This window comes from Cyrtonyx montezumae, unplaced genomic scaffold (assembly GCF_038088225.1).
Source record: "Cyrtonyx montezumae isolate F1298 unplaced genomic scaffold, pur_monq_1.0 scaffold_3, whole genome shotgun sequence".
Taxonomy (NCBI): Eukaryota; Metazoa; Chordata; class Aves; order Galliformes; family Odontophoridae; genus Cyrtonyx; species Cyrtonyx montezumae.
The window spans coordinates 23,478,765-23,502,724 of NW_027072034.1; the positions used below are offsets into that span (position 1 = coordinate 23,478,765).

The window sequence follows — 23,960 nt, forward strand, 5'->3', positions numbered from 1 at the left end:
TCTATGCCAAGGGTGATTAACCAGTATGCTGAAAATAGGTATGTAACTGTCGATGTGGCATCCTTCCATGTTATTTCAGTTGACTGTTTTTTACCTTAGGGCCATTGGATATCTGCTAGTGTATAATGTACATCTTCTTGTGGGATAGAGAAATTGACTGTACTGTTAATAGTAATCTTGAGTGTGAGTTCAGGTTTTCTTGTGAATAGTGGTTTCCTTGTTTTGTTTGTTTTTGAAGCTAAGAACTGCAATTAAAGAAGCGCAGCTAAGTTCTCAGGTGGTCAAAAGAAATGTGCTACAGGTTACAGTTCACTTTTTAAACCAACAGAGGCATTTGCCTGGTGAGCCTGAAAAAAATAGCTCTTAGGCCTAAACTAGTAATAGTTACAAGTGTAATAAACCTACTGTAGGTTGTCTGACCAATCTGTTGGATTACGTACAGAAACATACTGGTGTGAGAAATAAATGTAGCTTATATAATAAGATAAAACAGATGTATAAAATGCACTTCTACATCTTAAAATTGCAATTCTAGATGCTCAGGGAGGTGGTGGAGGCACTGTCCCTGGAAGTTTTCAAGAACTGTGTGCATGTGGCTCTGAAGGACGCAGTTGGTGGGCCTGGGGGGGATGGGTTGATGGATGAACTAGATGAGTTTTGTGATCTCTATCAACCTCAAGGATTCTATGATTCTTAAGATATTTGGCATGGCATAAAATATTATTGTGAAAGATAGGACTGATAAATATTCAGAGCTTTTTGTCTGCAAGTTTAAATTGAATTTAAATAAATTCTTCTAGCTTTTCTTCACTATCTTCATTACGATTGTCTGAAACAGTTTCACACCATTCTTTCTGTAATTGTTATATGAAAAATCAAGAGCAGAGAAGAAATACTGAGGTCAATATACGCCACACTCTGAATTCCTTATTTGCAGAACCTTAGTCTGAAAATAAATAAAGAAATAAATGCTGAGTCATTTTAACCAACAACAGCAAAATATTGCCCCAAGGACAGAGGTTAACTCAATTGAGAAATAATGACCAAAGCTCACGCTTTAATAACTTTCAGGGGCCTAAGGGTAATTTAGCCCCTGAGAAAACTCTGTAATGTAATGTGAAATGCTTGGCAGAAAGAGCAGTAGTTTAGAGGCAGGCTCAGTGGGTCATAAGAACCAAAAAGTCTCTTGTGCAAAGCCATTTACATTTTTAACTTTTTCTTATCTCATCTAAATATACGTTGTTCTAAAGTGGAACTGAAAAAACACTCCGAAATTTGCAGTATGAAGTACATTAAAGTTCATTTCAATTTATATCCAAGAATACAGGAAGTTGTGTGGAAGTATTCTCTAAAACTGAATCACTGAAAAGTTAAAGGTGGAGATTTCCAAATGCATGAAAAGAGATTAGAGTGGATAAAATGTTGCATATCCATCTCTTTTAGTCTTAAAACTGCTTCACCTTAAGTTCCCTAATGCTTTCAGTGAGAGTTGTTAAGCGGGGTGTCCTTGTCTGATTTCCATTTGGGTGATTGGTCTTTTCCAACCTGAGCAATTCTGTGATTGCATTCTTCTGTTATGTCAACTGTAATTGCATATGGTTACATTCCTTACTTCATTCCCAGTCCCAAATCTACTGAATAATACTGTTGTGTACTGATAAATAACTTCCAGGATTCACTTCTTACCCAGTCCTCTTGCATGAACCTTATAGCTTTGGACTAAAATGGCAATGTCATAACTTCCTTAATATCTGGCAGTTATTAACTTCGTATTTGTGCTAATGAAACATTTATAAACCTGTTATTAATTTATTTATTTTTAAATAGCTGCTCCACACTTAAGGAATGTAATTAACTACACAAATACTTGAAGCTGAAAATATGCTGATAGCTTTTGAGAGTTTTCTTTGTTCAGTGGATTTTTTCACTTTTTGATCTCACATTTTTCCTCCCCTCCCCATTTTATTATGGATTATGAACATGGAGAGGTTGAGATTTTTATAGTCAGCCTTTTTAGTTATTTATTTTGCCTCAAGGAATATAAAATAAGCATCCTAAAAATGAGTAGAGTAAAAGTAGAACATATTTTACCTGCATTTATTTAGAAGCTTGACAACAGCCCCATTCTACAGAAAATGGCAAGGATGAGGGTTTTATTTTTCAAACACACTTGAAATATGTGTGTATGAGTGCATATATGTCCACGTTCACAGGCTGAGTAGCAACTCAGTTCTGACTGAGCTGAGGGTTCTTGGTGAAGTATCTTCAGTGAGGCCATGAAATCAGTGAGACTACTGACAAAAACAAGTCTAGGACAAAAGCACATCCAGGCTTTAAAGCCTGCCTGTTTCGGACTTGAGCAGTAATGCTACTAAAACCCCTAAATCAATTGCTGGGCTGTTTAACTGCTGTAATGTGAATGCAGTTTGTCTGGCAGGAAGAGTTGCAGAAGAGATTAGCACACAGCTTATGTAAAGCTGCAGCATCTTTGATGAGTTGAGCTCTCATAGGTGTAGTCATTTCTTCCTCACAGCTCCCCTTCACAACGGACGAAAGGCTCCTGTTTCACATTCAGAGTTTGGAAAACCCTGAAAATGCATCAGGACCTGTCCAGGTTCTAGGAGTTCCATTTCTTCATCTACCTAAAGCCATACTTCCATCCAGAGGGTTTTGTAGACTGAACCTAATTGCTATAAAAAAGCCTTGGCTTCCTGCACATATTTTTCTCCAGTTGTAGATGTCGTTGCGCTACCTGCTGTACAAAACAAAACAGAAAGATGCTGTGGCTTACCAAGTAGTGTTTGGAAGCACTCCAAGGCAAATGAACAGACAAGCTCTAACCAGGGCTTGCCCAACCACTAAAAAACTTGGTAAACTGTGAAAGAATGCACTTTGCTCTGTAATTTCTTCCTATAAAATGAACAGACTAAAGCCGTCTTTGCAGCCTGTGCAATACGAGACCCATCTAAATCTTTATCATAGATGCTCTGTCAGTGAAAGATTTTGCGCTCTGCTTTTTCTTCACTTAAGCAAATGACAAAAGTGGAGCTAAGCTTGAAGAGGTGAGGAATCAAACATTTATTATTCCACGGGCATGGCATCTGGGAATTAAGCAGCATTTGCTTGACATTTCTGTAGACCAATTGTTTCTTTTTCTGGAGAGGGATGTATTGTACCCCGAGTCGGATAGTACCTTTCAAAAAGCACTTCCTTAGTGAACTTACTGAATAACTTCTGAATTTATACAGAAACATAGAACCATTAAGACTGAAAAAGACTGCTAAGATCATCTAATCCAACCATCAACCCACCCCTGCCATGCCCACTTAACCATGTCCCTCAGTGCTACATCTGTGCCCTGGGCAGCCTGTGTGAGTGCCCAACCACTCCTTCTGAGAAGAGATTTTTCCTAATATCCAACCTGAAATTTGGCAAATAGTAAACATCCTGCAGGTGTTGCATTGCTATTTAGTTGGTATTATGATATTGAGCATCCTTATTGTTTTTTCCCTTTGTCTAAGTTGTTGCCATGGTCACCAAAGCCTCTGGTTAAACCAGCCCTTAAGGAGCTTTCCAGGTTACCTTTGTGAGCCTTGTGCATTTCGCTGTCATTAGTTACAGAATAAACAGGCCGAATATTCTTGCCTATTTAAAATACTTAAAAAATCAAATTAAGAGTTGGTAATTAATGTATATTAAAAACTACTACGCTGTATAATGTCATCAGAGATGGTTTTTTTCCTACTGCAGAGCATATTGCATATTTAGCGGGTTTGAATGTGTAGCCCCCAAGTAGGTAATGATATAACTAAACTGTTTGCGTGGAGTTGTTGTAAGTGTTGTGTCAGGAGCCTATCTGCAGCCAAAGAGCCAGGGTAGCGGTGTGTGTCGTGCGTATGTTTCACACATGGTGCTCAAGGCAGTTCTCACTGGGTTTTTCATTAAATAGCAGATATAAAGTGAACGTTTTAAGTATGAGTTGACCGTATTTGAAGCATAAGAGTGATGAAAGTGATGCATTATGTCACTGTAACATATTGACATTATCAATTATGTGTTATTAAACAGCTTAGCTAGCTGAATGATTTACCTTGCGTTTAACTGCCTTTTTCAATTAAAGGTAGCAAATGCTGTAGAACTGGGGCACAGCCATAGGAACCATATATTTTCTCCTGTTAACACCAGCACTGCTGACATGCAAGTGATGGGAGTGTTGGCATTTTGCTGCAGGCTCTAATGGGCTAGTTTAAATGGTCTAAAAAAAAAAGTGATTAATGATTAGGAACAGGACTGTTACACAGCTTCACAGCTCTTTTCCTCAGCGCCTTTCCATTTATGTCAACTAGCCGCACACTTGGGAGGTGTTATTTCAAAGTAGTCAACACAGCTTTTTTTTTCCCCTTCTGCTGCCATTAGTTTCCATTTCAGATGTCCCTTTTGTTGGCCTGATATAGCTAATGTTTCCGTATGGTTATAAGCTTTAGTGATACAGGAGGATATGTCTGGTGACCAAAATCTGAACCTCTGAACTCTAAGCGTCATTTCAAAACAGTGAATGCTGTCTTTAACCTCACTCTGTTTGCCCCCGTTTGGTTTATTGTGTTGGAAATAATTTAAAGGTTCCTCTTAAATTAATTGAAGCACTTTGTCAACCAGTAAATGATTCTCTTCAGCTGTTCACTGGATTTTTCGGGAAGCAGCAATTTGTACATTAACATTGCTTTGTTTGTAGCTGGTAACTGTCCAACCCCAAGCCCTCCCTTATTTACATGAATACACATATACATTTGTTGTGTGCATTTCTTTGGGAACCAAGGTCAATAAACACTACAACAACACTTTGAACTCCACTGCTACTCCCCAGCAACAACTAGCCGCCCAAATACATTCAAAAATAAGGTCAGAAAATTCAATACATCGTCCTCTTTAATTAAACTTAGGACAGTGAGATATCTGGGATGTATAATGCATTGTCTTTGCTCTTCTAAGCTAAGGCAATATCAAACGCTGAAGAATAGAAGAGATTGAACAGTCGAGGGGAAGATACCTTTTATTTTTGGGAAGTTTATTTCAATGTGCTAAGATCTTAGAGCTCTTTGCTGAAAGCCACCATTCACCCTAAATGACCACCTTGTGAAGGGTCATGGATTTTCTTATAATGTAAAGTAGCATTTTAGTTACCATCATTTTGTCTAGGCTTTTTATTAGCGATCAAAACAGGAAGCTAGTAGTCATCGATAAGTCTTCAGTTCAATGAAGTTTTCTGAACAAGAAGCTTAAGAAAAAAGCTTATATAGTCATGTAGGGGCAAATGGGAAGTGTGAGATGGCTGATAGTGTTGCGATGTTGCAGAATGTTGTAGAATATAGTGTCGTGGGATCAAATGGCACATCTGCCAAACAGCTTTGCTGCGTCTGTAGAGGAAGAAGCATGGCTCACCAGTGGTGTGTGTCACTAAGTTGGCTTGTCCTCCTGGAGTGGGATGCTTAGGATGGCACTGAAGCTCTTCTTCCTTGTGTAATGCCGTTCTTAACCACCTTCGCCAAAAATACAAGGCAGGCAAGCTGTATGCCTGTTGTGCCGTTTTGCCCGCCAGGTTCCCAGCGTCATTGACTCGACTGATAGATTTCAACCGGAGCTGACAGGGAGAAAAGGGTCCTGCAGGTGTTGAGGTGCAATCCATCACGTCTGGCTGGAGCAGGAAGCTGCAACCCGTGTGTACGGTAGCGAGCGTGCACAGAAGAGCTGGTCAGCATCGCTGCTTATTTAAAATGAGGGCATCTGCGCGGGGAAACGTAGCTGTGAATGGCTATAACACGTTGTGTTGTGATAACAGCCACAAGCCCATCTGTGCCATTTGCTTACGGCTGGACCGCATGATCTTAGTGGCCTTTTCCAACCTTAATGATTCTATGATTGGGTCCTGTACTTCTGCTCGTCCTGCTGCAGGCAGTCACTTGTTGCTGCTGGAGTTCTCCCCTGTTGCTCGTGCAGGGGATTTTCCAGGGATCGGCTTGTCGCGGATGTAATGCAATTTTCTGTTTGCCTCGGACCCTTCCCTAAGGGTCTCTCTTTAGGTCCCGATGTCACTGTGCGCGTTTTCCCTGCACACCAGCGCGGCCCTTTCCCCGTGGTTCGTGGGCGGCTTTCAAAGGAGCCCATCTCCATATGGTTTTCCCCGATAATCCTTTATCCGCCATCTTCAGCTCTCATTCCGTCGCTTTCTCGCCTGTGGCTACGTTTCTATCTCTGCATCAATTAGCACAGTGATTTATACAACAAGCAAGCAGTTTAGAGGTAATGGTACACAATTAACATCTCATTCCACCATAAAGGGTATGCTAAATACCCCCGTCACCGCTTTCTCTGCCTGGAATTGAAATAAGTGTTTGTCCTAATTCATATGCTATCTGATGTGAAGTGGGCCCGCTTTGTGCGGCGCTGCACCATTAATCTAATTACAGATAGCTGCAAATGAAGCGCTGTCTGAGCGCGGGGCCCGCGGAACACTGCGCCTTTGTGGCGCAGCCGCCGCTCCGTGAAGCGAGATGGGGCCGAGAGCGGCACCGCCGCCTGTTGCACGGCCGCTAATTGCCGCGGCGTGGTAAACAGCCGGCCGGGGGATAGAGCTGTAGTGCGGCTGTCAGGAGGCTCGTCGGGAGAACCCGCCGTGTGCTGGTGTAGTAAATGATGCATCCTGATTGACAGCCGCCTTGAGACTGCGCTGATGGAGTTGTCAAAGCCATGTGCGGGAGAGCTGCTCCCGGCCGGCCTTCCTCCTTTCCTTCCTTCTTCCCTTCTTCCTTCCCTTCTTCCTTCCCTTCTTCCTCCCCTCCCCTCCCCTCCCCTCCCCTCCCCTCCCCTCCCCTCCCCTCCCCTCCCCTCCCCTCCCCTCCCCTCCCCTCCCCTCCCCTCCCCTCCCCTCCCCTCCCCTCCCCTCCCCTCCCCTCCCCTCCCCTCCCCTCCCCTCCCCTCCCCTCCCCTCCCCTCCCCTCCCCTCCCCTCCCCTCCCCTCCCCTTCCCTCTCTTCCTTTCTTCTATCTTTCCCTCTTTCCATCTTTCCTTCCTTCATGCTTCTTTCCTTTCCTCTTTCACCCCTTCCTTCTTTCATTCTTCCCCTCTTCCTTCATGCTTCCCTTCTTTCCTTCCCTTTTTCTTCCCTTCTTCCTTCATTTTTCCTTTCTTTCCTTCCTTCTTTCTTCCCTCCTTTCTTTTGCTGCCATTATCCCATGCAGATGCTGGCATCAACTCCCACCACCACCCTGCGGATATCAGCTGTCGAATGTGCAGCCAGCAGAAAGCCCCTGCGATCTGCAGAATGCCCCATGGATGAATCCTTTCCCAGCAGGGAATCCTAGCCTCTGAAATAAGGTGATGCCTGGCACCCTGTGCAGTGTGGCATAAATACTCCACTCCTGTTCAGATCACAGAATCGCACAGTACTCTGCGTTGGAAGGAACCCATAAGGATCATCAAGTCCAACTCCTAATGCCCTGTTGAAAACGCAAGCAAGGCTGTAGCTGGTCCCTGTGTCAAAATGCTGAACAATTAATTAAAAAAAAGGCAGTGTGCTCACTGTATTCAGCTCTGGAACATTGCTTCTTATTATCTCCATGAATGAATACAGCATAACATTCCTCACGAGCCTGCAGTGGTCAAACTCAAGGTGACAACAGTTGAGTGACTTGAGATAGGATAGCGATTAGGAATGATAAATGGAAATTATGTGGCCACAGTTAATAAATGTCACTGGTTCCAAAAATGACACTGTAAGATTACTGAAAATAATTAAGATGCACAGCAGTTTCTTTGCTGAAATGTGAGCTGCATAGGATTTTCACCTCTCTGACCACAAGAATGACAGACATTTGGAAAACATGGTTGAGCATTTGGGGAAAGCGCACTGAAAATCCACATCTGGTCAGCAGTCCAAACAATGTCCTGATAACACACGGCCGTTGATACATTAGATTGCTCTATAAAATCTCCAGTGGAGTTTGAACATTTACAGCTTCTGGGGACATGAGTTTCAAGTGTATGGGGAAGATCATATTTAATAAACTAACGTGGGTTGTAACAGAGCGCAGTGTGGAGCATTTCACCGAAGGTATGCAGTATGCTGTTGTACTCAGCGAGGGGACTGCGTCTGTATAAGCAACAGAACTCATTTTTAAGGAAAAATGAGCTTCAGGTGCGCCCTGGCCACCTCTTCAATAGCAGCTGGTCTGCTTCTCACCTACTGACTTGGGAGATCAGTTTGATACGTATCTAAAAAAACCCTACAGAACCCACAGTGTAGTTTTCATTGCCTTGCTTTCTCTTTTCTCCCTCATTCCTTTGCACTTCTATTCTTATGCCATTTTCCCCCCCTTTTTCTTTTTTGTCACGGAGGTTTGTCCGTAAGAGAGAGTTTGGTGGTGTGAAAACACCCATTTCATTCACGTTAGAAAACAATTACTGTAGGAAAACAATTTGGGAACGTCCTCTCTCCCTGCTGTAATTTTTGTCAATTGGTTGTGGACTCTTGTTGTAAAGAAACACCTGTTTCCATGCCATCCGGAGCTGACTGGCTCCTCCCAGATCCTTCTCCGTGAGGTTTGCTCTGGTCCAGAACTCAGCTCCAGAACCCTGTGTTGCCAGCAGCCTTCCTTGCTGCCCATCCATTGGCCAGCAGCCTTCCTTGCTTCTGCTTCACTAGCACAGCGTCGTTCTGTCAATACAAAATCAGAGGCGTACAGCAGGGTTAATCATGCAATGGAAAAAAATGGGGATATTCTTAATGGTGGTGGCATTGCTGTGGCCTCCCCGGGGCACTGTGGTCTCCCGCAGCCACCGTGGCCCCCTGGGAGGTGAGCGGTGCCCTGAGAGGTGGGGAATGGCCTCACAAAGGGCTGCCGGCAGCGGGAGTACATCAAAGGCAGTCCTGGAGAAGGAACCTTTCTTTGCTGCTTTGCCTTTTTATATTGGGAAAGGTCATTTGTGAGCAACGTGTGCCAAAAAAGGCCCTTCCCCGAGAAGTTTACTGTTGTTATTTTTTACTTTCTGATTACAGTAACTTGCTTATCCCCCAAACAGACCGCAGAACAATAAACAAATACGAAAAGAAAAAGAACAGCTCATCAATAACAAAGAGCTGCATTTTAAAGCTTTGAGTGTACAGGCTCTCACATCTCCCTCCAAGCAAAGCAGGAGCCCTGCAGAGAAAGGAATCCAAGAGATACGAAAATTATAAAGACAGTGAAAACAATGTTTGGTCGGGAGGTTTCAAGTTGCTGCGCAGGGCCGGGCTTTGCAGTGCAGCGCACCGAGGGATGCAGCTTTCCCCCCCCTACTGCTGTAGGCTGCGAGCGCAGGGGGGATCAGGGCAGTGCCATGGTCCAGCTGAAGGCAGAAGGTTCAGCTCTCATTTGGAGTTCAGCTTTCGAAATCGGGCAGCTCACAAGTGGTGATGTCTGTCTCTGTTAGTGGCTGAGAAACGCAACGGCGTCTACACCTAACGCTTTGAAACCATATCGGAATTGTCCCTTGTGTGAGGCGGTGGCATAGCCCACGAATCTCACTTATTTCCGTTTTCTTCCTTTTTCTTTTCTGTTGTATTTTCAAACTCTGAGTACAAAGAAAACACCAACCATGGATACCGAAACTGTGCAATTTAGTGCAATTATATCCCCCCCCATAGATTTAATGAAGGACTTTTAAGTACAATTTATCTTTGATAAATAGTCCCTCTGCACAGAATGTTTATTAGATTGACAGCAGAATACGCTCGGCGAGCTTTTTTTCCGTGCCACTTATGACTCAGACGAATTTTAATAGGAGTAAAAAGCTTTTATTTGCACGGCAATTTCACTTAAGGATCAGATCCTTCAGAAGCTGGCAGACACTCGGGTGTCGTGATTGCAAAACAGACACTGAGGAGTGAAGAAACAACGCATACGATGTTATTACTCGACTCGTCACGCCGCTGCAATTCTGCTTGCAACTTCTGACATCGGATCTCCTCTCGCACAGCACCCGTGCGGACGTGCACACACGCACACGTGTGCACACGCGCTGTGCTTTTAGGGAAGGAAGCGGCAGGATGCCCACCGGGCAGTTACGTGCGAGGAGAGGGCCGAGCGTGCTTTGCTTCTGGGAACACGAGTGCCACAGAGCTCAGCAGCACAGTGATGCCTGCGGGCGGCTGTGCGTTGGGGCGGCTTTCTGCATACAAAATGGTGCTGCCGTACGGTGTCCTAGCCATGGTAACCAGGGCGTGGGGTGGGGAAGGGGTCCTGGAACCTTCCCAGCCACCTCCAGCGGCAGGAAACATCCTTGTGGTGCTCGTTACGTTTCCCAGGGCTGTTCGTTTGAGCGCCTTCTTGCTTCCCGGCAGAATTAGAAGCGTTTCTCACCAGACAGCCGCCCCATTCTCTGCACATCATCTGCGTGCCCCAGTGCTGTTTGGGGGATGATGGTCCCACGTGAGCCCGTTTCGGTCGGGCTTTGGAAAGCTGCTTTGTAGGGATGTCACCGCCGAATTGATCACCTTCCGCGGGCATTTCCAAGCGCGCTGTTCTGCTTCCGTAGGCAGAGGCCCCTTTACCTTCACCATAAGGGAATCGGATTTTTCCTCGGTCGGTGAAAAAACTGAGAAGTAAAGACGTTTTATTGCTAATAAAACAACAGCTAATTGTTTCGGAAGAAAACATACTGTTCGAAGCAAGGTGTTGAACTTTACATCAGCAAAACGCGCATTTGAATTGTAAATGCGCCTCACCCGACGCTGCTGATTAAAACCTTTGTTTAAATTACGGAGAAGCGCGGTGCCGGCTCCGCTCGGCGTAGCGCAGAGACCTGCTGCCATCTGCCGATCTCCGCCTTCATCTGCACGGGCTCCGCGATGTGTCCGAGGACCCGCACGCGGGGGATCGCCGAAGGGATTCAAGTTTCGAAGAGCTGAAAGCCTGCAGCTCAACGAGCGCACTCAGCCGGGCTGTTTTCTGAAGGGTTTTGTTTGGAGAGTGCCCTTGGGCACCTGGGGCTCAGTGCTATTTTCCATGTTTGTTCTAGGCATTATAAACACTTTTACTTCTTAAGATGAATAACGACTGCCAAATGGTTTTTATTACAGATAAAATAGATTCCATACAACCAAAGTATTCCGTCCCTCTCCTTGTGCACAGAAACTGGAAGGGAAATTGCTAATTATGTTCCAATTGGAGAAGCTAAGCTTGTTATTCACTGCAAAGCTTGGGTACAGGATCAGAAGAAATGTTTAAAAAGTATAAAGCAGTGTTTAAGACTCTTCTCAGCAGTGTGTGGTGATAGGATGAGGGGAGAAGTGGTGGAGTCTCCTCCTCTGGAGACGTTCCAGACCCGCCTGGACGCCTACCTGTGCAACCTGGGCTAGGGAGCTGCTTGGGCAAGGGTTTGGGCTCCATGATCTCTAGAGGTCCCTTCCAGTCCCTACAATTCTGTGATTTAAGATTCATCACATTCATTTAAAAATGGTCACTAAAAACCTGTCTGTCCATCCCAGAGGGGTCAGTTTCTAATTGGACACAGCGTTGGAAATGAATGCTGCAGCTCTCCTTGTCCGGTGTAAGGTGCAGTGGGCACGAGGATGTCTGTGTTAAATTGGCAGCTCCCTTCTGCAATCCCACTTTGGGAAATGAACCCGACATTTCTTTACTGTATTTGGTTATTTCCTTTTCTGTGCTCATTGCTGCTGTTTAGGGTCACATCTCTCTACATTCTCTTTCTACATCCTGAAAATGAAACCCAATAAGGATTGCAAGCAGTGATTTTTGGGCACTCCAGCAAAGAATAGATAACAGATGTATTCTACAAAAACATGCCACCAAACAGTGCGGGTCATTCTGTGGGATCCACGGAGGTACAGTGTGATAAATAAACCCTTGCTCTTTCTGTCCTTCAGTACAAATTGCAAGTACTGACGAAGGCAGCAGCAGAGCTGAGCAAGTACATGCCGGAGAAAGCAGAGGAGGACACCTCCAGTATCCTGCGCTCGCCCATGCCTGGAGCAGTGGTGGCTGTTTCTGTCAAGCCCGGGGACATGGTAAGAGATGGGATCTATGCATCTGTATTTTTGCTGTATATTCTGCACAAGTTTCTCTGTGGCACAGCTGAAGCTACAGGTCACGGGGGTTTTAACCTCCCCTGTGGAGTAAAGTGTGCTGAAGGCTCTCCACTGCTTTCCCTTCAAATGATAAAATGATAAAATCTCTTCTATGGAAATTCCCTTGTCCTGCACAAGGGATAATGCTGACAAACTGAAGGGCAGCAGAACAGACCACTGCTGTCCTGGGGATTCCTGGTGATCCTTACCCAGTCCTGAGCTGGAAGCAAGTGGCAATACAGTGTTTTAGAGCTGCCTGTAACTACTTCCTTGAACTATACTTTATACTGCATTCTACCACATTGTATCAAATGTTATTTTTAAGGTCAGGGCCCTTGAATGGATGTCCTGTAGCTGTGAAAAGCAATAGAGTAAATATTAGCGAGAAATTCCTTCAGAGGACACTCAGCTATCTGCCTTTGCCATGTATACATGCACACATAGCCCGTTTGCACCTTTAAAACCAGCAGTATTCAATTAGAATTAATCACTGTGGCATCACACGGAGCCTTTTTATAGACTGTTACTTGTGCCTCTTTTGGGGAGGAGTTAATTCTGCCACATGTTGGAGTTTTCTCTTCGAAGAACATTCCTTGTTGTTTTGAAGGAATGGAACGAGTGGGGAAGGAGGGCAGAGCCAAAGGGATGTTAACTAACTAAATCAATGAACCTGCCTACCCAGACCCACAAGTGATGCGGTACATCGGAGCAAGAGCTGCTAAATAACATGTGGGGATGTTTTCCTGCTTGAAACAGGAATGGCTATCTCAGAATGTTTTAAAAGGAAAAGGGGAGCAAGGGAGATGAGAGTAGCATAGCTCTGGGCACGCCTTGGCTCCACACAGCTGTCCAGTGGGCAGCAGCAGGCAGCCTTGCTCTCCTTGCACGGGCTCTGCCATAGGGAAGGAGCAGCTGGTGGGGGATGGCTGGGGATGGATGGCTCTCACTCATTGCCTGTGGCTCTGCTACAGGGCAGGGTACCCAGCCAGGTAAAGCATACAGTGTTTGTGAGCCCCTCTCTGTGTGTCCTTAACCAGAGGAGGTGGCACTGCTGCTCCCTGTGTTCATTTTCCTTGCTTGATGCAGCATTTTCCTTCAAGTCTCGTGCTGATTTGGCTGGTGCTGGCGAAAAATACTCGGGGCCCAGTGGAGGCTTGTGTGAGCACCCTCCCTCCAGCTGCTCCGAGAGGCATTTTTCAATTCACTGTTGCCAGAAGATAGTGCATATGCAAGGAATTTGTTCTCTTTTGTCTGTAAGATGATCTGTAGATCTTAGAAGCACAGTGGGGAAGGGCTTGTTGTCATTCAGAGGGAAGCAGAATCTGCGATGCTGCCAATTTTTCAGCTTTTCCCTTACTTTCTACTTTCTTATCCTTCGTGCGATCGGAGGACTGTAATTAGTTGTCACTCCGTTATTCCTGCAAGCACAATGCAGCCACTCAGAAGCATAAATCACACCAACAACAAAACAATCCGAAATCCGTATGAGCAAAAAGAAAGTTAATGTTATTTGGGGTAAGATTTAAACTGAGCTTGCCTCCTTCATGTTAGCACAGCTATGCTGTGTAGGAACTATTAATTCGAGGGGGTGTTTGTGTGTGTGTTGTTTCAGCAGATGGCTCTGAGCGCTGCTCTGACCCACACACAGACACAGAAAGAGCCTTGGGCTGTCCCACCAGCGTCGTGCTCCTTCCTTACTCTATTCTGACCTGTGATTATGGGTTTTGCTTTTTCAGTTTTGCATCTGTGGGAAAGGTGAAGACTCTTCGCTTTTGGCTGTGTGTTTTCGTTGGTTGTTTTCCTGTGGTAATGAAATGGGGCAGAACAGGTGGCATTGCTAAGCCCAGCACCGGTCGATAGGCCAACACAGCGCTGGGAGCGCAATTCACATTAATGGCTTTTTTTTTCCCCCTCCTCCAAATGTAAAAGGAAAGTACTTCCGGACAAACGCTCCATCGTGACTTAATCTCTGCACCTCTACAGCCAAAAAAAGAGAGAGGTTAATTATTTTGGCCTGAGTTTCTAGACCTCCTCTCTTCTTGCCAGGAAAGTCTCTGTGTTTTGGAACTTATCACCACTCAAACACTTCCTAATTCCTGAACTTGGGGAGCTTGTGGAGCTGCATAGCTGCCTGTTGCCATCAGCCAGGTGTGTGCTGCTCTAAGGGGTGTTTGCCCTTCGGTTCTCCAAGCCTAAATAAAATGCCTCTTTCTTATCTCATCCCTATAACCCAAGTGGTAGGAATTTGCAACAGTGTCCACAGGCGGTCAGGAACCGATGTCATTTTCAATAATGCTGGTTATTAGGTGATTTTTGTGTGTGTGTGTGTGTGTGTGTATGTATTTTTGTTGGGAAAAAGACACCCTATTGATAAACCAATGATGAAACCATTTGCATTGGAAATTTCAAGAAGGAAAGCATTTAAATGTTTCCCCACTCCTGTAACTCAAGGCTTTGAGTAATTTTGCTGTGGTTGCATTGAAAGTTGCTAATAACATTAGTGCGATTTTTAGATTTGACAAAAGGGTTTTTCTTCCTGTCTTTATGCAATTACACAGCCTGAGATTTGTGCCTGAGTGAAGCATAATTAAGAATGAGATCCTGTCCCTAAGCAGAAGTACAAATAGTCAATGTTGTTTGAGTTTCTCCATTGAATCATAGAATCCTTCGAGTTGGAAGGGACCCTTGAAGGCCTTCTAGTGCAACTCCCCTGCAATGAGCAGGGACACCACAGCTAGATCACGTTTCCTAGGGGAAAGAGTGTCAGCTTGTTGGAAAATAAACCACAGGCTTTTATTTTTTGTTCTTTATCATTCTGCATTGGCTTTTGGAATGCCAAGAAACTCTTCAACCATCGCTGAGATGCTCGTGTTAGGAGCACGGTGTTGTGGAGGCTGAGCAGCACGAGCATCCCCCCAAAGGTGTGTGCTGCCCCAGATCGCTTCCCCCAGCGCTCGGAGATTGCAGCAGCAGCAGAGACGTGTGTTTGGGATAAGTGGGAGTGCAATGGCCAGTGCTGGTTGCTGTCAGGAGGCCGGCACTGACCTCAGGTTAATCAGGGGTCACAACATTTGGGAAGTGCTATCTGCAGATTCACTCTCGAAAGGAGCGTGGCAAAAAAAAGTTTGATAATGGTTTGTCAAGTGTATTAATTGCTGCTAATTACATTTGCGACTCCGTAGCTCCTGTTTCAAAGTTAATTTGGAACGAAGGGTAGGCCCTCACTAATTGTTTTATGTGGTGATGGGCAACGTCAAGGAATTTCAATTGCTTCTCATCCAGTTCCTCTCAATTTGTTTTCTTGTTAGATGCTCAATGCCAACAAGTCAGAGCAAAAAAAAAAAACCAAAAAAACGGAACAGAAGGGGGATGATAGCAGAGTGGGCTAAGCTTAGACAACAAATAAACAACCCCTTAAATTCTCTTACAGGTTTTACACAGCAAATACATACCTAGTTGCTATGCAGTGGTTTGGCAAGGGTGTAAACGAGCGCTTGAAATTATTTAGCAGAAGCCCACATGCCAGGGTGGCTGGATTTCCTATGGCACGGTCTGGCATTGTCCCTTCTTACTCTGAGGACTGAATTGGGGACATGGGTCTCAGCATAATGGAAATCACAGGAGCTGTTTACTGTTGTCTCCCCAAAGCTGGGAAGGCAGATACCCATAAAATCCAATTCTCCCTTTGCTTTTAAGCAAACTGAAGATCCTTTCTGCTTCGAGCCGTCGCTGTTTTTTTGCCTTTGGATCTGAGAGCCTTAAAGTGTAATGCATCGGTGGAGCACCCGCGTTCTAAATGTAATGGTCTCCCAAATGTAATTGAGGGATTTTCACTTTTGCTGGGAAATCAGCACGGCTGGTATCGATCCATCTTTTTAGGGAGCCGCAGTGCACCAGAAGGTGATACTGTAGAGGGCCCCGTAAACCCTCGGAGCCTTCTGTCTGATTTGGCAGAAAAACACAGAATGTCGGACAACAAAAGAACGATCCGATTCCATACGAAGTCTTCATCCCTCCCACCTCCTTTTCACAAGATGGGGGAAAAAAAAAGAAAAACAAAAACAAAAAAAAAAAAGACAATTTTTTCAGCTGCACGCAATGATTTGGTGCTCACTCTTGCATTGAAACAGTTGCTGTCAGAACAGGCAGGAAACAGTTTTCTTTTAATTGCTGAAATCATTCGGAAGTGCTTCATGCACGGCTTCTATACAGCAGATGCTGTGCGTTAATTGGCCTGTGTAGGGCTGACCCAGGGTTCCTTGCAGCGGGCCCAATTTTAGGCAGAGGGTTTAAATAGCTTATTTTTGATTTTGTGTAACCTGGCGGACGTTAGGAGCGCGCTCACTCGCATGTGGGGTATTTCATGGTCTGCAGTTTCTAATGTCATGTGGGTTTCGAAACCCGTGTTTGCCTGGTAATGTACGAGCAGCAGGTAAGCTCTAAATACCATCCATCAGGAGCTAATTTTTTATCCAGATACTCCAATGACTGATGAACCTGTCTTTTGTATGAACGTTCAGCGCAGGAGAAAGCCATATGCCCCTGGCACTGGTTCCTAGGCGTTCTTTACAAGGAGATGAAGAAAAAACCAAACCCTTCCATTTACACATCTCTCATTTATTTAGCAGTTAGCACTTTCTAAAATAGCTCTGTTTTTTGCCAGTGAAAGGAGATTTGGGTCTCTTAAAGCAATCTTGATTCCCACCACCCGCTTTCTTTATCAGGAATATTCCCGCACACCCTTAATAGGGAACCTTGTTTTGCTACTCCCCGTCTGTTCAAAACAGACCTCAGCCCATTAGAAGGTCCTCCCTTGTGTGGGAAGACCACAGCTGTTACTGTAAATCTCATCCAGTAACTGTATCACCCCCATTTTGTGGCTCTGAAGGATGAAATTGAGAAATGGAATACTGTGCAGTCATCCTTTACATCTCCAATTTTAGGCCTTTGCACATCATTTTCATGCTTTTATTCCAAATCAAACGACATTAGTGAGCAACACCACCCCGTGCTAAACGCCTGGTGTCTGGGGCAGCCTCAGCGAGCTTTGTTTTGGGAGGCGTTAGGATTTGGGAGGCCCTCAGGCTTTTGTTGGTGGGGGATTTTGTGTTCTGTTTTTTGTAATCCCTCTCCCCCTCCCCCCCCTCCAACCCTCCCTTCAATCGCATCTTTCCAAATTGTCAAAATTTGTCTGAAAACAGCAACCCGGGTGGTGGCAGAGTAGTGGCAGAGTGCCTAAGATGGAGGACGCACGGTTGTGCCTCCAGAGAACGAGCCGGAGCTTGGGGCAACTTTAAAAAGGTCTCTGTCTCTTTAAATCCCCACGAATAAAGTGAATCTAACTTCTTATGGAGGATATTGGGGGCTTTAATCAGAAATAAGAAGTGGTTTAAGTAATTAGCACAACAAAGCAAACTATAAGCTTGAAGATAAAAGTCTCAAGGGAAGGAGTCCTCTGAAAATAAATGGGACTTGATAGATTTCCATATCATTTATAACTTCCCTTAATTACACTTGGAAGACTTGCCAGTAAAACTGGAAAATTGGCAGCCTATATCCATTATAGTAATTTTGCCGACCATGGCAAGCAGCTGGCTTTACTGGATTTTATTTCCCATCACTCACAATTAATCATCAGCTGGAGATGTCTGAAACTCCTCAAAACGTGGCAATGCTGTGTGACACTCGGGCCTCCTTAACATGCTAAAATCTGCTGAGTAAATGGGCCGAGCTCCCCTCCCAGCGCACTCATTTGGGCGCGAGGCGGGCTGCCGCCTAATGAGGGCCACTTGGAGCATCGGATGCGAACGTGAACCCTGACCCCGTGTCAAAGGAGAGGACGCGGCAAGCTGGATGAAAGATGCGGGATTCAGCTCGGCAAACTTTGCACCAATTAGACGGGGCGCGGGGAAGTGCATCAGCGCTGATTGGGTTTATCAGAGAGACTTGTGGGGCCTGTGAGCGCTTTACACGCCTCGCTCTGAAGTCATCCTGTCACAATCGTTAAGTCCGTGCCAGATGACGCGCAGAAGACTGAGAACAGTGTTCTGGAAAAGAGCACTGGCACAGGCTGCACAGAGAGGTGGTGGAGTCTCCTTCTCTGGAGACGTTCCAGACCCGCCTGGACGCCTACCTGTGCAACCTGGGCTAGGGAGCTGCTGTGGCAGGGGGCTGGACTCCATGATGTCTGAAATGTAGAGATGGTGGTATGCTTTGATTTACCATTCCCGGAAAGAAAGAAGTCATACAGAGACAACACAGCCTTACAAATGGGGCCAGATAAATCCTTAGATAAGTGAGTTGCAAAGCAAGGAGTTGTACACATCAATGCAGCTTTCATTTACAGTCTAAATGATATGTGCAATTATGTAATGAAAGAAATTGGACAGTGCCCAAGAGGCTGAAAAAGAGAAGAAGCAGATACAAGTGCCTCATTTTAGGATTTGTTGCCTTGCAACATGAGTGGTGCTGCAAAGGTTTAACATAAGAACAGTAATTGAACTTCTTGGGCTTAGATGACACTTTCACCGAAGTAATTTGGAACAAACTGTGCATTGTCAGAAGTACTGACGCAGCATTTTAACACGTCCTCTGTACTCAGAGTGCCTCCTTCCTTCCAATCAGTACAACTGTGGGATGTTTACTGGTTACCTGGCTATATAGTCTGTTGGCTGGGTGGATTATTTCCTTCCCAGACACCGATTCCTTTGTCATCAGCCCAGCAGGCATAAAGGAAAACACAAAATTTCTGTTTTAGAGAAAGGTGGGAAATGGAGAAATTCAAATTCACAGCCATCTCCATGCCGTGGCTACTCGTGCTTACTGCTATTTTACTGCCGTACTGGAGATCTGCGGAGGCAACTTTGTCCTTTCCCAGTAAGTGTATTTTCAGGACTGTGTTCAGACAGTTGTTGCCGGTCTCGTGTGTGTCACCATCCTCCCAATGGAGGCATTTTGTGGTTGGACATCCTGAGGCACTCTGGGCTAAAGAGAAGAGATGCTTGTGCCTTTGAAATTACGCTCCTATATTCAGATCCATGCTCCTTAACACCTCAGTCTTTGGTAGCTCCAGAGGCCAGGGGCACCTGGCTAGCTGAGTTCAACCAGAGGATGGCAGATATATTTATTTCTGAAAGATCCTGTACCAAACCAAACCAACATTCTTGTCTTCTCTCTCTCTTTTTTTTTTTTTTAACTAAAATAGCTATTCCTAGCTTCCTGTTAACCTCAGAGCTGTCTGGAAGTTCAGAGCAGACTGGAGAGAGGCTGAGCGGTGAGGCAGAGGGAGGAAGAGGGAGAGCAGGAAGGAAGGGAGCTGCAGGGGAAAGGCCCCGCACAGAGGAGCAGGTGTGCAAGAGACAGACAAAGGCAGGGAGCTGGAACAGAGGGAAGTAACTGGGGACAAAGCACAAGTCTTGGGCGCTGTCCTCTGATGTGACGCTGCTGCTGACTTAAATGCTCACCTGAAGCTCTGCAGTCAAAGTGCCGGTTACCCTTCTGTATCTGGTTACTGCACAGCGCTCCAGGAGCAAACACATTCTGTCTTCACTCCAAAAAGCCTATCACTTACACTGCTGTTGAAAACATGGTACGCCACCGTCTCCGTGACATGGCTGGGCAATTCCTGGCTTACATGAGGGATAAATCCTGCGTGCTGCGTTTTTGCCCTCATCTGTAGGCAGCCCATGGACGGTCGTAAAGCCCAGGGCGTGGGTCTTGGTGGTGAGCACGCTCCCTGGGTGCTGCCACGCGCTGCGCCGGAGCCTCCCGCCTGCGCTCCCCAGGACAGCTGCCAAGAAACGTCTGGCTGCCCAACCAGGATTAGCATCCGTGGGATCCGTGCCAGGGAAGCAGAGCAGGGGCTCCACAGCCAGAGCTGCGCAAATTAAATTTTGGTCTGGATTTAATTGATGTGGAGCCGCGGCGGATGTGAAATGCGAGCTGTGAAAGTTAGAGCCGGGTGCGTGAGGTGGGCGAGGGGCCATCCAGGTTCGCTCGGGGTGATGGCTTTCAGCAGGTGATTCCTTGTCCCTTGTTTGGCACCTGGCTTGACAAAAGCAGCTGTGCTTTGTGACTCGGCCGTCCGTAAGCGGCTGACTTGACTTGCGCCGTGGAAGTCTTCTGGTGCTTTAATGAAATAATCCCTTTATTTTCTAAAAGAATCATACGCACTTCGAGCATTTTAAATCCTCTCTCTTCATTTTGTACTGCTTTAATTTTACCAGGTTTCAGAAGGTCAAGAGATTTGTGTAATTGAAGCGATGAAAATGCAGAACAGTATGATCGCTGCTAAAACGGGCAAGGTAAGCTACCTTGGGTCACTCAAAACCATACGCAACTTGTCAAAGAGGATGGAATTTAAGAAGGAAGAAAGGAGGATTCTGGTGGTTAAGGAATTAAGTCTGATTGTTGTAAGTCTTTCGAAGTGAGGTGTCTTTAATTTTTAACATTTACATCTGCTGTGAATGCTGTTAAGCAGTTCCGAGCTGTAGATGGCACAGCAGGAAGTAGTTTTACTGGCTTTAGAAATTCATATAACTCTTTTTTTCCACGGTGGTTTGTTTTCCATGACGTTACAATGCCAAGCTGAACTGAAAGGCGTTAGAGATCATTTTTCCAAATTCGCAGAGAGCAGCTGAAGAAGGGTGATCTCTTTGCTAGTTCATTTATGGCAAGCAGTGTGATCTCACCGAACCACTCAGGAGAAGGCACAGGAAGCATTTTTGTAGGAAGATGAGAAGAGTGCATTTTTTTGATTATTGCCTGTTGAATATGGAACGTAGATCTGCAGATGTGCCCAGCGTTGTGGGGCTGTGCACTGTGGTACCTTGCTGCTTGAGAGGGATCAGCAGAACAGCCGCTGAGCCGGCTGTCCTCCCACCGTGCACCCGTGCTCCAACACAGCCCTCTGAGCAGGGAACTGGGTAGGCTGGCATGACAGGGAGAAATCCCATCTGTATGGAGGATTGTCAGACCCTAGGGTGGGGCCTCAGAGCATTTCTGCGGGATAGTAATGCCCAGACTGAGGCCATCACCTGAGCACGGCCCAGTTCAGCCTTTGCACAGGGAGAAAGAGCAGAGAGCCATGAGGAGGTCGGGATTTTTTGTTCTCCTAATGTCACCTTTCCCAGCAGGTCCCAGCCCATCTCTGGCTGGGGACGGAACCTTCTGCTCTCCCTGAAGCAAGGCCATTTTGCTAAAGAGAATAATAAGGTAATAGAAATAGATATTGCAAGGTTCATTAGCCCAGAGGGAGGCAGCAAGGAGCCTGACTCCAGGGCAGGCTGGGTGAGGCATTGGCAAGATTTGCTGAGATCTGACGATGGGTTTCTATGCCAAGGACTGTTTGTGTGTTTACAAGAAAGGATGATTTGGCACAGCACTGAAATTGTCACCAAAGCTTGGACCAGGGCTTGCCTCTTCCAGTACATCTCATGCAAAATTGGGTCTTGAGGAAATAAATGCTGGCGGGGGGAGGGCAGAGTATGTGCTTTCTCCTGTTGCTCTGACATTGGCACTTTATTTTCTTCCATGCATTAATTGCTATGTAACTTGTTTTCTCACTTGATTAATACTGTATAGCGTTTATTTTTCTACTTTGCTTCTTTTGTTTAACCCCTTCTTGCTGCTGTCTCCACTGCTTTTAACCAGTGAGTATTTGTGAGTAAAGTGCTACTGCCACCTTCCCTCCACTTTATTTTTTTGCTTCAACCTTTCCTTTCCCACCAAGGTGTGCTGCGTTCCCAATGAGCTGTTCCTTGAAATCCTGCTTGCGCTTCTCCAACTAACAAATACTCCCTACCACTGTGCACATAAAAACCCCATTTGATGAATTAATTCTTTCTAAACAGAAATTTTTTGCTCCACTCTGCAGTGCAAAGCCACGGCTCAGAGTGCTAAAAGAGCTTGACCGCTCTGCAGGAATGGGATGTTTGGCATTGGCTGTTAGCCCACTTTTTTTATGCTTTGAAATTGTGTTTTGAAACGTAGTTTGTTGCCTTCAGCTGGAGGACATCCATTTTCCTTCCCTGTCTGAGTTCCTTTTCTGCATCATTCCCCTTCCCTCTTCCTGTTTATAGCTGTGAGAAACGTGGGTTTGTTCACTCCAACTCACCCCGTGCAGGTGGTTTAGCAGCCGTGGCCAGGCAGAGGAGTGCATGGCCCAGACGTGAAGGGCTGTAGGCCGTCACACTCAGACACGTGCAGCCCCATCAGCCCGATTCTGGGCGTGCTGTGGGTTCCCTGAAGGAGCCTCAGTTAACTGAGTGACTGAACCAGGTGAACCGCTGAAAGAGACTTCATCCAACAACTTGGGTACCTCAGTGGGAGCTCTGGATTAACACTGCGAGCAAACTCTAATACAGAGCTTCAAATACCTTCTGAAGCTCCGTGTGCTGACGTGTTTCAGCATTTTACAGAGAAGGTGAGGGACTGTACGGGACATAATATGCTATGTTCATTCAGTAAAGAACTCATCTACCCGATGCAGCTGCATCTATTTGAGGACTGTAGCCCTTTGCCAAGTTCAGTTACATTAAAGGATTCCAACTCGGATTTGAATCAATTTCTCTCAGCGGCGTAGGGATTAAGGGAAACCCAGCTTCATGGCTGCAACCCCGAAACTCAGTAATGCTTCCAGTCTGTAATCCACGAAATACCACAGTATTGCACCGTCATGTCCAAGCGTGAATGCTGAACTCTCAAACCGTCTGATGAAAGATTTAAAATTGCAGGGTGAACTTCATGGCGGTGCTGAGCCACACACTGAAATGGTTTCTGTGTTCCTGTGCTGTAGGTGAAAGCCGTGCACTGCAAAGCCGGTGATACTGTTGGAGAAGGAGATCTGCTGGTGGAACTGGAATGAAAGGTCGCCTTCCCGCTGCTGAATTAGCTCAACCTTGATTATTTCAGTCCATGAAGTAAAATTAGAGCAATTCAAGACAGATGATGGATCGTCCTACGCAGAAGATTTTATAGAGCCATATTTATTGTATCAGTGGTTAAGACAGCAAACACAGATGTTAAACCTTGGCAACAGATCCCAGATTTTTACTTCCAGAAATACTTGTACATAACCTTTGTAATTCTTTGATTTTTCAGGATCAAGTAGAATCAATAAAATACCATTTCTGCTTTAAAACAGGAAAAACTTCTGTTAAAAAAGAAAACATAACAAAAGCCCGAAGCTGATTAATCTTCTCCGTAGTAATATCACTGGTAGGAGGCCCCAGCCAAATTGTACAGAGTGGTTGATAGGAGCGACAAATTAACCACTGAATGGACTCAGCACTTTCCTACACTCTGTGTAAGTGCCAAACAATTACTGCTTAAATTCTGGTCAGATTTACTGTAATATTTTGAAGCCTTTGTCCACACTAGGCTTTGAATTATGGGTTAGATGTTTTATTTTGCTACTGCAGACTTGCCCCATGTATTTTCAGTTGCAGTTCTAAGGGAATTCTCTCTTTTATTCAGACTCCGTACTCAGACACTCTCCCCTTTATCTTCTTTCTAGTGGTCACTGGATACGGGGCCTTCCAGGCACGGGCCTCAAGTCCCCTCAGCTGCCCCTCAGGACAAGCATGCTGCTCCCTGAGCTCCTCCAGGCCAGGAGACCCTCGTGTCTGAACTCCTGTTGTGCAGAGGCTCCTTCTAACGACTCAGTGAGGGATTAGGAGTGTTCATAAAATTAGAGATTTGCAGGAGCTGAGGCAGAGACCCTGCAGCCTTTCCTAGGAATGTCCTTGGAGCCATCTTGCCTCCTCCAGAAGGGGCACAGTGCAGCTCAGGCTCCACAGGTTGCCCTAAACTAAAAAGTACAATGCAAAAGTTTCTACAA

At 45.6% G+C, this 23,960-nt stretch overlaps 1 protein-coding gene across 3 annotated transcripts in view; it reads left to right on the forward strand.

Moving 5' to 3' along the window:
• The window catches only part of PCCA (propionyl-CoA carboxylase subunit alpha), a 263,973-nt gene extending 240,324 nt beyond the window's left edge, over window positions 1-23,649 (forward strand). For 2 of the 3 annotated variants that reach the window (XM_065740814.1, XM_065740812.1), the window contains exons 22-24: window positions 11,921-12,061; window positions 20,347-20,424; window positions 22,917-23,649. In XM_065740814.1, the coding sequence (XP_065596886.1) occupies window positions 11,921-12,061; window positions 20,347-20,424; window positions 22,917-22,985 (288 nt within the window). In that variant the 3' untranslated portion in view covers window positions 22,986-23,649. The remainder of the gene's footprint in view (window positions 1-11,920; window positions 12,062-20,346; window positions 20,425-22,916) is intronic. The other variant, XM_065740815.1, reaches the window with a different exon arrangement.
• The last annotated feature ends 311 nt before the right edge of the window (window positions 23,650-23,960 follow it).